The sequence below is a fragment of the Cryptococcus neoformans genome, chromosome 2 (assembly GCF_000149385.1).
Source record: "Cryptococcus neoformans var. neoformans B-3501A chromosome 2, whole genome shotgun sequence".
NCBI classification, from domain to species: domain Eukaryota; kingdom Fungi; phylum Basidiomycota; class Tremellomycetes; order Tremellales; family Cryptococcaceae; genus Cryptococcus; species Cryptococcus deneoformans.
In genome coordinates, this window is record NC_009178.1 from 2,029,984 (window position 1) to 2,044,328 (window position 14,345).

Below are 14,345 nucleotides of genomic sequence, written 5' to 3' on the forward strand. Positions count from 1 at the left end.
ACATACCAATCTAACCCCGGCCCGCTTTTAATGTTTCTAAGCCAAAGTCGCCGTCATCGCCCATCCTGGCTGCATCAGATAGCCATTAACCTCGTCCTTTGCCTTGGCGGCCTGATCCCTTGACTGGAATGTAGCGTGGAAAGAGACGGCGCCGGGATTGGGCTTGGGGTGGGAGGAAGGAGGTGTGAAGGAGGACGGGAGTTGGGTGGCGGAGACGAAGCCTTGATATCTGGATGGATCGTGTTAGGTGGTATTTCGTATGGAGCATTAATGGAACGTACTGAGAGAAGAGAGCACCCATGATATCGGCATTACACTCTGCGGGAAGATTTGAGCAGATGAGCACCGGTTTCTCCTCATCTTCTTCTAGCAGTCACTATTAGCAACATGACCTGTTACGCCAACACAATGGGGTATCGACTGACCCTCATCCATCTCAATCTCCATCGCCTCATCGTCCTCCTGTTTAACCCTCTTTGCTCCCCTTTCGTCCCCCTCGTCTTCCAAGCCTCTCTTCTCGCCCAAGAAACCGGCCTCTTCATCGTGTCTCTCCTTTTCAAGCTGCTCATACTCGTCTTGGGCTCTGGAAACGGTGAGTTTGGCGGCCTGGATAGCGGCTGCTTCCCGGGAGGCTGAAGGGTCTTGACGGGCGGTGGTGGCGTACGACGGTTTTTTGGCGTATGATATTCTCTGCTTGGGGTTAGTCTGATAGCTGGCAAAGAGATGAAGAGACGTGCCAGTTCCCTGTTGTAGAATGTTTCGCCTGTCAACCCTCTCAATGCCGCCGTGGCGGCGACCTGCTCCTCGAAGACGACAAACGCCTGTCCTCTTCCCCCGTCATGCTTCTTCGCGACCACATCAATCCTGCCAAACAGCACAGTGTCAGCAGAAGCACGCTGAAAGGCAGGAGAAGAACTGACACTCTGCCGTATGGAGAGAAAAGCGCGTAGAGCTGCTGCCTGAGCTCCGGCTTCTTTGTCTTTGTCTCGAGCCCCGAGACGTAGAGCGTCGGCGACGGCGTGGAGAGGATGGCCATGGCTGTGGGCGTGGAGTGGAGTGTCGGTATCTGAACAAGGAGGTGCAGATGCATGGTGTTCTGGGCGATCTTCCGCGCGCTATGTCGGTGCTCGATTAGCGGATGGGTTTGTAATGGCGATTAGAAAAGATGTGGTGGCGTCATCATAATATCGTAATGGCCAATGGGATGGGTTGTAATAGGCTTTTCGGGAGCAAATAGAGGCGTAAATTAAGTTTCTCGCAGGCCCATCTATACCTCTGTCCATCACCGCCGCGTACCAGTCTTTTTCCTCCTCCAAAAACCACCTCCTCCTCCGCAGCACACAGGTTTGCCAGACACCCACGAGCTGGCTTCGTGGACTGACTGCTCTTTCCCCACGACACCGCACTCCGCACCACAGCGCCCCAGCATGGCGTGCAACCTCACCACCTCCGCCATCCCGTCCCTCCTCCACTCCTATGTCCCACAGTCCCTGCGGCCCTTTGTGACCTTGTCGTATCCCATCACAGACCCGCTCGCCCACCCGTCGGCGCAGACACTGTACGACAAGGGCCCGCGAGATGCCTGCTTCGTGGTCTTCTGGGCGCTGGCATTCACTGTGCTCCGGGAGGCGGCCATGAAGGGTGTCTTCTCTCCCTTTATGCGAATATGTCTGCCAAGCCCGCCGAGGGTCAAGGGACAGGAGAGAGAATATGCAAAGGCCAGGAAGAAGAGGGAGCATACCGTCACGCGGTTTGCAGAGCAAGGTTGGAGCTGGCTGTATTGCTCTATATATTGGACGTTTGGCGTCGTGAGTACTGCTTTCCGTCGTCGCTCGCCTTGCCAGGGCCTGATTTTTGTTCGTAGATTGTCCTCCGTCAAAATGCCTCTCCAACATCTCCCGAGCAGCTCTGGGGCACATACCCGGTCATCCCTCTCCCAGCACTTACCAAGTTTTACTATCTCTCCCAGCTCGGTTGGTGGTTCCACCAGCTGCTCGTGATCAACTGCGAGAAGCGAAGAAAAGACCACTGGCAGATGTTTGGGCACCACATCTTGACCATTACTTTGATTGTGGGGAGCTATGCCATGAACTTTACCTCGGTCGGTGTCCTTATCCACTGTCTTATGGACTTTTGCGACATTCTCTTACCAGTAAGTCATTTCATCATTTTTTTCTCCACCCCGTCCCATTGTAACATCCATTCTAGCTCGCCAAAATGTTTCGCTATCTCTCCTTCACCACTCTCTGCGACTTCACATTCGTCGTCTTCCTCATCTCATGGTTCATCACTCGACAAGTCGGTCTCTTCCTCGTCATCCGCAGCACCTATCTCGACTTGCCCAAATTCATCCCCTTTGAATGGACTCCCGAACAAGGCCGATTCCTTACCTACTGGACACACATTGGCTTTGTCTCCATGCTCTCCATCCTCTGGATCCTCGCGACCGCGTGGTTTTACATGGCTTGCATTGTCGCTATCCGCGTGGTGCGAGGTATGGGTGCTCAAGACTCGAGAAGTGATGATGGTGCGAACAGGGCGCGTTGGAGCGAGTGCCAGAGAGTGTAGGTGCTTCAGCTGCGGTCACATCTGAAGCAGAAGAGGATTTGCGAAAGCGAAAATGATTCTTCAGCGGGGGGGGGGGGTTATGATAGATTTTTTTTTGCCTGAGGAAGGTTTTCAAAAGCAAAAAAAGAAAGGATCAGTGTATACCTCAAAATAGATTGGAAAAGTATCCTCAGTATCCTCCACTTTTTAACGCAGGGATGATTATCACATGCATTAGACGTCATATGTAAAACATGGAGTCTACTTGTAAGTGGTCAAGTGGCTATACAGTCGTCTCCTTGGTCTTTTTGAACCTGGAAGTGATTGATTTGAAGCTACCAAGTCTTGCAGACGCAGCGGGAGTGCCTGGAGCGGGCGTCCTGGACAGTCTGCGACTTGTAGATGGACCGGCATCGGTAGGTGAGGGAGCAAAATGGGCATGTGGGTGGTTTGGGTCATTCGCATGGGTGGGGTGGTGGCTATGATGGGAAAGAGCAGAACGAGGTAAAGCCGGATAGGGTAATGGAGTTGGCTGGTAAAGCAATGTGGGTGGGAGAGGTTTGGCTTCAGGTTGAGTATAGTGTTGATTCAAAGGGATATTGGGTGGCGTGGGACTGTAAAAAGGTTGAACAGATTGCGGAGGGGCAGCATTCACGCTTGGAGCGTAGGGAGCGCCCCGTCTGGAATGCTTTGAGGGCGACGGACTGGCATAGCGGTGTGAGACTTGGTCGTGGTGCAAAGGGGTATAGTCCTGTGTGTCATGGTGGACCGGAGGAGGAGCTTCGATCGCTCGAGGAGTATCTTCAACACGGCTCATCGTTGGTTGTTGCGATGATCCAGTCATGATCAAGGACCGCCCATTCGGACTGGGCCAAGTCAATAATTCACTATACGGAACTTTTTGATGTTACGTTGGACATAACCAAACCGACTTACCCGACCATCCTCCCGTTCGGCGCCAGCGCTGCAAACTTTGCATCTAGCACGGCCGTCTCCTCTGCCGTCCAGGCCGTTCCCTTGCCCACCTGAAACTCGGTCATACCGGTTGTAACACCGTTTACGGTAGTGGCAGAGGTCGAGACAGAGAAACCAAGAGATCCAGAGCCTACTATCTCTCCCGTCAGCGTCGTTGACTGAACCGCGTTTGATTAGAGAACATCATCATACTGCGAGAAAGAGCTCGAGAAGCTTCCTTTTTGAACGCCATTTCCATGTCTGGAGTCAGAGGACCGTTGTACTGATAGTTTCGCCACTTGCGCAAACAAGGTGAGCCAGGCACTTTGCATCAAGATAGTCGACCTACGTGCATATTCCTCGCAGGGCTTTCGAATATCCTCGGCGCAAACATGGCTGTGGGTATATGGCTGTCAGTGGCGATTAGAGACAAGTGAGTACGTCGGCACAGCCCTCTCCAGCGGGCCAATATATAGGAGCCAAAGGAGGTGTGTGTGATAACGGCTTCCTGACGTCAATGCGAACGTGCTGGAGGCTTCCACCGCGAGTCTCTCCTTTGGATCCATAGCAGCGATGGAAGCAAAAAGGGAAACCCAAGCTATATAACCGAATAACTGGGAAAACCCTACACGCGAGCGGGCGAGTCTCTCGACTGGTGCTGGCAAGGTTCGCGACAGCAGGTGCATCGTGTGCATCGCTGTTCTATGCGTGCCAGGCCGGTCCTTTAGCTAGGACCGTGGTGTGCTGCTGCAATGCTTGGTATCATGATTACCAAAGCAAGACAGTGGCAGTCAGAAATCTTTTGCTTCAGAAATCCACTTCACCAGTCTCCAACGAGATTCGAACAGCGTCCCCGTCCAGTATGGTCCAGTGTCAGGGTCCTTTGTGCCGAGTACTGGGCCATCGATCTGGCACCGCCCGCGTGATGGTAGCGCTCTTGTAAAACCACCTATACAGGGTGGCAAAACCCCAGGGGCACACACAGCTGAGTGCACGGGCCCGTTTCTGTCCCGACGGCGAACAGCAGTTGATGGGTGTCTCACTGCCAATTGCCGGGTTCAGAGTAACCGCAGAGCGCAGTTGAAATACTCAAGCGCGAGTAGGAATAACAGATCATCTAAAGTACATGCATACAAGCAGTGGAAGGATTATGCAAGACATACATACCGACTCTCTATCAGAAACCTTATGTGAGTTGTCCGCTGGAGTAAAGACACAGATATCAGGAACACACATACAGCACATCCACGGCTCTCTCGTAAACCTCTGATTTCCCCTAGGCATTTCCGACAGGTGAAGTTGGCTCTTTATGGCTTGACAGAACTACACGTTTGAGCTCTTCCATCGCCTTCGCTTGTGTACGACTAAGCAGACATAAGTTGAACTGATCGTTCTTTTGATATGGACCACACTTACGACATATGTAACGCTTCTCCAACATGATGTAGTTCGTTAATGATGACGTCGACGTCCTCAGAAACTAGTTCACAAGCTGCTTCGCACAAATATTCGCTCAGATTAGGCGACAGAAATCTATGTATATTTCAACTTACCATCGTCATCTCCAGCTCGCTTTAAACGCCCCAACTCCTTGATCATACACTTTGCAATCAAACACCATACTACTGAAATCTCCCCGTCGAAGCGATGATACGTCTTTGATACCAGACGAGGTCAGCTCGCCGAGACTATACATATGAAAAGATAACGGTTGGGGACTTACAGTTTGAGGCAGACACCTAATCAGATCGACACTCTGACGAGCAGCTTTCATAGCCTCGCTATTATCAGCATCTGTACAGTTGATGTCATGAAGCAGCAGCTCAGTCGCTGCAAAGTGATGATGCTGCAATGTAGCAGTGAGAAAAGAATTCCTTGAGGGAAAACGATCCTCACTTACCAAATGGATTGTCCTGGGCGGGATAACCAATTGCGCTCCAATGGCATCGGCCATCCTCTTCCTCTCTAAAGGCGATAGTCCCTCCACACCCAAATTTTTACGAAGATTGTCCAAAGCCAGCAGACATTCTCGGTACTCTCTCGGGTTCCTGTGCTTCGGTTGATTAAGATAAACAGGTGGCGGCGAAGGGGGAGATGCTTGAGCGTTGCTGGAACGTAGGGCGTTTGTGTATTCCACCCAAGCCTTTGTATAATCAGAGTCTCGGGAAGGTTTGAGGAAAGCTAGTTTTGAAGCCCGTTCGAGTATTGCTAATGCCTGGATCCATTGTGAACTAAACCATAAATCAGTTAAGATCCAATGATGCGTTAGAGGTTGAGTGTACTTGTGTGTATAAATCGTTTTGGGATTCGAGTCGCCTGTATCGTGATACATGTCCGTTATAGTGATATCATCATGTAGAGTGACGTTTTGCTACAGCTCATTAGCCACTGTGCCCTCGTCTTTCAATGCATCAGCATCTTACGGATGATATGTCGCTCAGAGGCTTGCCAAAAGGCGTCAAGATATCTTCGTCACGTATGGTAGATGGAAACCCAGTCGCTAACGCCCCTGCTCGCTCCACTATAAACACAATCCAACTGCAAGGCATTGTTAGATTAGGAATTGAATAATTATTAAAGGACTTGCAAAGTATGTACGCGCTCCCCCAGCTCTATGGGATCTTTAGGAGGCGAAAGAAGATGAACTCTGTTACGCAGTAGCGGATCTTCGGAGGGAGAAGGCTGGAAAGTGAGAGAAGAAATTTGATGTATACCCGAGGAAAGTACCAGTCTAACAGCGACACCTGCTACTAACCAGCCCTAATCCCCACGTCCCAGCGATCAGCACATAAGATTCACTAGTGCTCGATTGCTTACCTCGTGATAGCGGCTTCGGGTATACATGTAGATGCTTAGAAGGGCAGCAGCTCTGATAGTGTCCATGAGTTGATCATCGCTTGCGGTGGCAGACCCCAGATGTTGACAAGCTTTGGTGAAGAAATGTCGCTCCATTGCATCAGAGTTGGGCACATCAGAAAGTCGCGCGGCCCATAGATACTAAACATTGGGCATTAGATGAGTTAAACATCCTTCAATGTCAATCTCAAACTTACCATCGCATTCAACAGTGCCAACGCCGGTCTTCTCTTATCGGTAAATGACAAGCGATATCGCAAACGAGGGATATTCATGTCAAAGAACTTGTATGGGCTTGACAGGAAGAACTCCAGCCTAGGGACATTGGTTAGCTGGCAAGGATCGGGAAGTCACATCTCACTCACAAAGCATTACGAGTCTCATTACTCAACCCATCAGACTCTATCGTCGTCTGCAGAACTCCAGCCCGTCTTACATTCTCGCTCGTCGGCTTCCCATCCGTCGCCCATCTGCCATCTTTCCCCGTCTTCCTTTTCTTTTGCCACCCCGTTTCTTTACTCAGAGTGGGGGTATCCACAGCTCGAGAGGTATCTTCACTCCCTTTGTGACTAAACAGAAATTCTCCTAGTCGTTCGGTTAAACGCTCAACGGCGTCCTCCTCTTCCTTCTCCGGAAAGAAGCTAACGGTTTCCGGTGCCGAAGACTGTGGAGGATGGTCGGTATTTGTGGAGGGTGAGGGGCAAGGCTGTACAGCTTGGGAGGCGGAATTGAATATTGCCGAAACGGAAGGGGTGGAAGAAGAAGCGTTGGAAGGAACTGGATCAAATCCGGGTTGTTCGTGCTGTGCAGGAGCATAAGATAAAAGGCCACCAAAAATAGGAGGTAAAGGAACTGAGAAATTGGCGATAGGTCGTTGCGAATAGTGATAATTTGGGTTATGGTTGCCCTCATAGATTCCATCTGGGACATTGCGTTAGCTATGGTCCAGCGGTATGTCATCAACCTACTCTTTCGGGATCGAACCTTTGAAAAATTTTCAGTTACCCGGTATTCACATGATTGGTTGTGTCTGACACAGCTCGCACATGTTGGCTTTTCTCCAGAGCACCGCTATCGTCAGTGGTCAACTACTATCCTCTATCTTGCTCTATGAGTCACTGACAAGTTTCCTTCGCCGGCAAAACATACAAGCCCTAATTAAACTCGAATGTCAGCTCCTCAACTGAGCATATCGATCTTCAATATACGCACATCCCTCTCCTCAAAGGAGGTTCTCCAGATGCCGACGCCGGTTTGTACGACGGGGTAGGGGCGTCTGCGGTAACGGCACGACCACGAGGGTTTGTAATGGAAGAGGGCAATGCTCCATCTCCAGGAAATGCACGCTCCGTTTCCAATAATTGTTCAGTCTCTCCCATCCCGCCTAACATTTTCGTGCTCTGCGAAATATATGACTGGAACAGGGCATCATTGGAGCCCAGGGGCTCAGATATGTTCAGTGGAAGGCTGTTACTTGACGATGGTCGAGGCTCTTGCTCCGATGATGAAGCCGCAAGAGTACTTGAGGAGCCAAACATTTCCGTGTTGAGGACGTCATTAAGATCCCATTCGTCGGTGGGCGGTACAAGGCCGCCACTATCTTGTTGCTTCGGCCACTGAGAGTGGTGAAAGTCCGTCCAGTCCATGGCCAGTTGGGTGGCCATCTAGATATGTAGGTCTGTCCTGTGATGTACCCGTGGTGTTCCAGGCATCTATGTGGTATGGTATTGTACTGCTGAAAATGACAGGGTAGTAGATGTCGATAAGATGGAAATCTGTGCACCAGCCGACCGAGGACACCAAGGAACATCAATAAATAATTGAGCTTCTTATTCCACTTCTTTGCCCGCCGTCCGGCCGCCGATCACTTGCTGCGGATGGCATCTCCGCATCATACACTCAGCACCAAATACACGGCTGCTGAACCCTGGTATCAGACTGCGACGAGGCGTGTCTGATGCATCCGCGGAGATCAGGAACATATCAGTCTGATGCGGCACATGGATGTATATCAGTCTGATGTCGAAATCAAAAGAATATCAGAATGATACATTAACCAGTCGTAATCACTGACATCTCATCACCCTTTCTTATAAGGGACTACTGAGCTCATGTCGATATCATTCTGCAAAATCACCATGACCTTCAATGAAACGCCAATTATACTGATTCCAACACTGGTCATCCTCAATTCATATCAATATCCACTACAACCGGTGTGACTACTTCGCTCAAAACACCCTCGTCTGTCGGCGCATCTCTGCCCTCTTTGACCTCATTGACTATCTATTCCCATTTCCCGTCCTATCCACTACCTCCCTCAGCCGGCCCTGTCGATCTGGGAAGGCACGTTTTGGAGCTGTAAGCTCTGCAGGCAAGACTTCTCGGACCAGGTGTGGATTGTGCAAGGGCAAGATATTGATGATGAAGTGTTCATCATCGCGGTGTTCATGATCTTGTGACTCTCTCAGTCTCTTGCCGTTCTTGCATCTGGTGCCGGGCGCCTGTGGCTTCGCACTGGACGTATTGACAGTCATGCTCCATTGCGATCTTGAATTCAACGGTCTGCAGGTTCGATAAGACATGGAGACTCAGCTTTAGTTCCAACATATTCATTGAAGCACTCACCACAGATGGCAGTATCACGCAGTCTCCGAAATCACGAAGGGTCGGCATGTCGTTCACGGGATGTCGAGGTCCAACTCTGCATACCCTCACTGTTACCAATGCTTCTTGCTCCGCGTTAGGAGGTACGATGTTGGAGATTCGTCCGATGTGGACCTTTCCCTACATATTGACATTAGCAGTCGGCTCCTTTTTTGTGGTACCGAAGCATTCAACTCATGCTGTACCTTATCTACTGCCACAACCCATGTCCCAAGTCGGCAGATCTCACCAGAGCCTGCCTCCAAGCTATAGGAACCTTTGCCGTTGGATGCATTGTTCCGCCTCACGTGACCTATCAGCCAATAAGCAGTTAAAGTCTATACCATACATTACTCCTGATGATAGAAAATCTTTACCTTGATGTCTTTCCTTGGGAGCATAGCATCCGAAATGGAGGGCCAAGTCTTGATGTTGCTTCAGCAATCCAAGACTTCTGCTCCCCCTGTTACCATCGTTCCTTCGTATTGGAAGAGGCCTCCGGTGACAAGATGCGTAACCACATCAGCATGCGCAAACCAGTTAGCAACATCACGACTGTTTGTTCAGCCGTTACTATTGAGATCTAGGTTATCTGTGATGCATAAATAAAGAGAAGAAAAGTACGTTTCAAATATGGATTTTCTAGTTTTCTCTTGCTAATTAATAATTCTAGTTGAAAATCGGACGTCGCCGACGCTTCTAATTTTCGCTTGAAACAGCAGGAATTATATTTGAACGCATGATTTTGGGTGGCAGTTGCTAATTTTCGAGCTGCTAAAAATTCCTCTGATTTGCGGTCATTGCCGTTGTCGTTCATCATCATAATAATTAAGATAATTAAGAATCTTGCACACCTTCATCGCGTCGCGTCGCGAGCTAGTCACGATAGTTCATCTTTCCTTGCTCACGTATTTTACCATCCAATGGTATCTTCAGTACCTCCAGCAGCCGCCATTCCCTGCAAATGCCCAGCGATATATCCCAACTCAAATTTGAAGGGTCAGATCTTATTCATCAGCTGCTTCTGACCTGGTCCTGGTACGGTGGGTCATGTTGCCTTCGCTTCCTGGATGTTCAAGTTGACTACATGCAAGAAGTTTCTCTCAGTACTTAGCAAGGTTTGATTGACAGGGGTATGATTGTGGAATGGGGTGGCAAGGGGTTCATATTTATCCATTTTGCGGACTTGCAAAGTTGTGCTTTTTGTAGAAAGAAATGATGTGTCCGTTGTCGATACCTTGTCGAACATGACGTAAGACCTCACTCAACATGCAGACATGAATATTTGAGGCCTGAATTTATTTGCATTCCTGAAAAACTTGGATTAGATTTAAGGAAAGAAGAATTAGAACGGCGCAAATCATGGGTTTCTTGTTTTTGGCGCTTGCTAGTTTTTTCTCAGCCAAAACTAGGAAACGGAATCAAAATTGGAAAAAAAAATTGGAATTAGAATTAGCCAAGAAAAATAAGAAATCCATATGTGAAACGTACTAAAGACCAACCAACCGAATCCTTCCTCGCTTTCCCTCAAACCTTTCCCTGAGCCTCCACCACATCACACGTACTCGACTACAACAACAGTTACCATATATGGGACAAGCTCGGAAGACAGCATTGTATTTTCTTGCCTTTCGGTTGCCTGATAGAGGGCCGAAACGTCGAACATCCTGTAAGGCGTGCTGAAGCAATGTACCTTCGGTTTCTTCAGAGTCATGTCCAGATGGCTTTCGTCAAGATAATCTTGGACGTTGTCAACATAAATCTGAAGCTCCTCCTATCATATACCGTTAAATCAGTTAAGTTTACAAGACGCCTTTTCTCCCACTTACCAGATACTTCGGCATATCTCTGATGACAGGGTACCAAAGATGCGCCGCTAAGCGACCGATCGCCAACATCAATTGGTACAGGGGTCGGTCGGCATGGTCTAAGAGATTATACATCTGTAGTGGGGCTCGCTGGCAGATGAATCGGAAGGGGCAACCTATAAGGTTATTACGGTATTGCCAAACATACCGAGGATCGACATCATCTACATTGAGATCATCTCTATAGACGGAGCACAATCTCGCCAAAAAGGTTTCAACTTTGCCTTTATGCTTCATGATCCCGCTTCGATGGAAGCTCAACCATCCATACTTGGCTATGCCTAGAAGGATGGGATGTAGAATCTCAACTGGGGTATCCTGGGCAGGGTCTAAGCCTTCAATTTCCGTCAGCGCTTCAAGCTAGCTGTATGGCAGAAACAACATACCTGGAACATCTAACCCACTGTTAAACCACTGTTAAATCTATCTCCGCGCTGTTCTTCTAACCAGTTGCAGACCTCCTGCATGACCGCTTCTGCTGACTTCTGCTCTTCCTTCAGCCGCTTGGAATTGGGCAGAACCTGGTTGATCCATTGGTTCACGAATAAATCTTTAGAACCAGTTTCTGCCTGGATCTTCTTGATTTTATACAATGTCCCACCTGCAGCAGCGATTCCTAGTTGCGATTCCTAGTTGAGTCATGAGGTCGTTAAGGATACCGTCCTTCATTGGGGCTCGGCATCCCCCTTCTCTGAATTAGGGAACATAGAAAAGCAATGTCGGAGTATGTTTACCCACTGAATGGAGGGCAAAAAACCCTTCCAGGGTCTAACGAAACACCAACGAAATCCCCACATCGCATGACCAACACATGAATAATTGTGGATAATGTGTGATGCCACATCGTCAACTTGAGGATTTATCACATTGGAGGCAGGACACGCGGAGAATCACATGGCAGTGCCTACGTGTAAAATTATTGTATACACGTATCGGCTCGTCACTGGTTCTCCTGCATTGGCTCAGCTTTGGTTCATGTTTCCTTCAATCCTATAGATAAGTGACTCACTCGATGACCTTCATGAGTTCCGACAACTGTTCAGAGGACGTTGCGTGTTGTGATGTTGAGACGAAATTTGTGAACTGTTCGCTATCGAGTACCTGTGCAGGGAGGTTAATGTTATTGATGTAGACATTGAGGTGTTTATTTTATTGTTTGGTGCGATTGCCTGAGGCATCGTCAACCCATACAGAAAGAAAAACTGCAGCAACATCTTCTTTGGGCACGCGGCGGGCTGCGAAGCTTGTGAGGCTTTATAGCTAATTTAATTAAGGGGCGTCACGTCCAGACAACTAATTATACGATATTTGAGCATGTTATTTGACCTAACAGAATAACACTGATTGATTACACTCAATTGGATCCAAATCATACAGAGGAGTAAGGAATTTTACTGCCTGATACACGCGTATGATCACGACTATCTAGCACAATAAACTGTCCCTTTTTTAAGATCGTAAGCAGGTGCGATGTCATCATCAGGCAGTCATTGCACCAGACGCACACACCCGATATTTGACCAGATAACACAGACCCCTGGATAAGATTAGCAAGGCCCCAGATCCTAACAAACCTCACCATACTCATATCTACAGGGAAAATTGCCCGGGGTCTTGTCCAGCGCCGCTGCCTGTATTGTTCTTCTTTGCGAAATTCAATTTTATATGTATCGTCTGGTTTCGGCTCAGCTAACATTACAGAATACAACAGGTATGCATATGCAGGGTATATAGCTCGTTACAGCTCATTACTTGTCGCTCTTGACTCCAGCACTCTCGCCTATTAGTCCATATCTCCATCTTGCTCGTCATCCACTCCACCTTCTCTTCCAGTCTCGTGGATGAACTCTTCCTCCTGCATCATAGCCATCTCTTCCATCTCAGCATCGGCATTGTCAAGATATACTGGGTCATAAACATCCTCATTGGAAACGGCACCCGGCCGGTCAGGCATGTAGGGAAGAAGTTCGTCGGGTGGGGAAGTAAGGAGAGTATTGTAGATTTGGTTGCCAATTTCGTCCAGCTTCCCAGAAGCATCGGGGTAGAAACGCGTATCTGCTTCTTCTATTATCTGTACCAGACCATTAAATAATATCCTGGTTTTAAAACATGCAAAGGCTTACAGAGTAGAGAGTGACTGGTTCTCCAGGTGCAAGATTACATAACTGAAGGATTTCGGCCTTTGTAAGTTGATGATCTTGCAGCTCGTTTGCCAGTTGAGCAACGCCCTCTGGTGTTTGACGGGAAGTCGGTACCATGTCAGAACAAAGATATTTTATAACCTGTGCATGGAATCAGTATACCTTATGGAGTTGGAACAGTCAGACTCACCTCGTTCTGGACCCAGACCAACTCCGCACTTAATCCTCTTCTCTCTGCCACCTTCAGCTCTGCTTCCTTCTCCGCATTGAGAGGTTCAAATAAACTAGGATCGTCCTTTTTGTCCGGATCATCCCTTTCTAACGGATACAACTTCCTTGCCGCCGCGGAATCCCTGGCCTTTTTGAGAGCGATGGCCTCTCCCAAGCGATCGGTCTCTTGCTTGAGAGAGATAAAGTGATCCAGGACTTCACGATTCGCCAAATGTTGCGGTGCCGTGTTAGAGAACTGAGCTCTGTCAGTTTGGCCCTGGAAGCATACCCTACCGACATACCTTCATCGTAGGCTATAGATCTGTATAGTACTTTCCTTCATGAATATGGCATTGCTCTTGCGACTCGTCGAACCCAACAGGCGGCCTCCACTGCCACACGGAAACACGCGGGAAAAAAACAGGAAAAATGGAAAAAATAAATCCGCCCTCCACCACGCGCGCGTCTGTCGTTTTCCGGCCACAACCCAGCCGCGTCGCCTCATTCGCGCTTTCTCCAAACACAACTGTTCCACGAAACATCCTCCATCTTCTCTTCCCATCTATCTTTTGCCCATATACACCACAAAGCGGGGAACAAGCATCTCACAGCCACATTCGGCGACACAGATTTACGTAGTCGCCTCTTTTCCCACCCCCTTCTACCTCCAAGTCTCAACCCGAGACACGTTCCGCCATGGGCAAGAAGGTCATCGCCTCTGGTGGGGATAATGGGCCCAATACCATCTACAAGGTGCGCATCTACACCAATCCTATCTGGATGGCATCCTGGATTGCTTTCAAAGCATTGCTAACTCGATGTCCCGTTCTACAGGCCACATATAGGTGCGCAGCATTCCTTTAATTCGAGCGGCGCGCCGCCCGATTGTATGTGTCAAGTTTGCTAACCTTGAACTCAATCTCTTTGATAGTGGAGTGTACGTACCATATCCTTTGTTTACCTGCTTCTAAACTGACAGTGTTTCCAGGCCCGTATACGAGATGGTCTGTCGCGATGTCGCGGTTATGCGCAGACGTTCAGACGCGTACCTGAACGCGACTCAAATTCTGAAAGTAGCCGGTTTCGACAAGCCTCAGCGAACACGAGTTTTGGAGAGAGAAGT

The 14,345-nt window shown here is 48.9% G+C and overlaps 6 protein-coding genes across 6 annotated transcripts in view; 2 read left to right on the forward strand and 4 right to left on the reverse strand.

Annotated features, from left to right (window-relative positions):
* Positions 1 to 74: 74 nt before the first annotated feature.
* CNBB4840 (hypothetical protein) lies at positions 75 to 1,090 on the reverse strand (the record flags this gene model as incomplete). Its single annotated transcript, XM_771863.1, has 4 exons — positions 75 to 229; positions 282 to 366; positions 426 to 864; positions 921 to 1,090. The coding sequence occupies 4 exons, from the start codon at positions 1,088 to 1,090 to the stop codon at positions 75 to 77; spliced, it is 849 nt and encodes a 282-aa protein (XP_776956.1).
* A 337-nt stretch (positions 1,091 to 1,427) lies between these two features.
* CNBB4850 (hypothetical protein) lies at positions 1,428 to 2,568 on the forward strand (the record flags this gene model as incomplete). Its single annotated transcript, XM_771864.1, has 3 exons — positions 1,428 to 1,808; positions 1,865 to 2,152; positions 2,209 to 2,568. The coding sequence occupies 3 exons, from the start codon at positions 1,428 to 1,430 to the stop codon at positions 2,566 to 2,568; spliced, it is 1,029 nt and encodes a 342-aa protein (XP_776957.1).
* Positions 2,569 to 3,479: 911 nt separating this feature from the next.
* Positions 3,480 to 3,895, reverse strand: CNBB4860 (hypothetical protein; the record flags this gene model as incomplete). Its single annotated transcript, XM_771865.1, has 3 exons — positions 3,480 to 3,655; positions 3,715 to 3,799; positions 3,851 to 3,895. The coding sequence occupies 3 exons, from the start codon at positions 3,893 to 3,895 to the stop codon at positions 3,480 to 3,482; spliced, it is 306 nt and encodes a 101-aa protein (XP_776958.1).
* Positions 3,896 to 4,777: 882 nt separating this feature from the next.
* Positions 4,778 to 8,021, reverse strand: CNBB4870 (hypothetical protein; the record flags this gene model as incomplete). The annotated part of the gene is made up of 14 exons (XM_771866.1): positions 4,778 to 4,865; positions 4,918 to 4,993; positions 5,055 to 5,157; positions 5,225 to 5,347; positions 5,402 to 5,732; positions 5,784 to 5,872; positions 5,925 to 6,022; positions 6,156 to 6,261; positions 6,319 to 6,498; positions 6,555 to 6,672; positions 6,723 to 7,278; positions 7,326 to 7,428; positions 7,481 to 7,511; positions 7,570 to 8,021. 14 exons carry the CDS (start codon positions 8,019 to 8,021, stop codon positions 4,778 to 4,780), a joined length of 2,454 nt encoding a protein of 817 aa, XP_776959.1.
* A 4,633-nt stretch (positions 8,022 to 12,654) lies between these two features.
* On the reverse strand, positions 12,655 to 13,727 carry CNBB4880 (hypothetical protein; the record flags this gene model as incomplete). Its single annotated transcript, XM_771867.1, has 4 exons — positions 12,655 to 12,942; positions 12,995 to 13,153; positions 13,203 to 13,512; positions 13,678 to 13,727. 4 exons carry the CDS (start codon positions 13,725 to 13,727, stop codon positions 12,655 to 12,657), a joined length of 807 nt encoding a protein of 268 aa, XP_776960.1.
* A 191-nt stretch (positions 13,728 to 13,918) lies between these two features.
* Positions 13,919 to 14,345, forward strand: part of CNBB4890 (hypothetical protein) — a gene marked incomplete at both ends in the record, with an annotated part of 2,658 nt that continues 2,231 nt past the window's right edge. The window contains 4 exons of the mRNA XM_771868.1: positions 13,919 to 13,975; positions 14,057 to 14,067; positions 14,154 to 14,159; positions 14,211 to 14,345. The exon at positions 14,211 to 14,345 is cut by the window's right edge and continues 50 nt beyond it. Of these exons, the coding sequence (XP_776961.1) occupies positions 13,919 to 13,975; positions 14,057 to 14,067; positions 14,154 to 14,159; positions 14,211 to 14,345 (209 nt within the window). The remainder of the gene's footprint in view (positions 13,976 to 14,056; positions 14,068 to 14,153; positions 14,160 to 14,210) is intronic.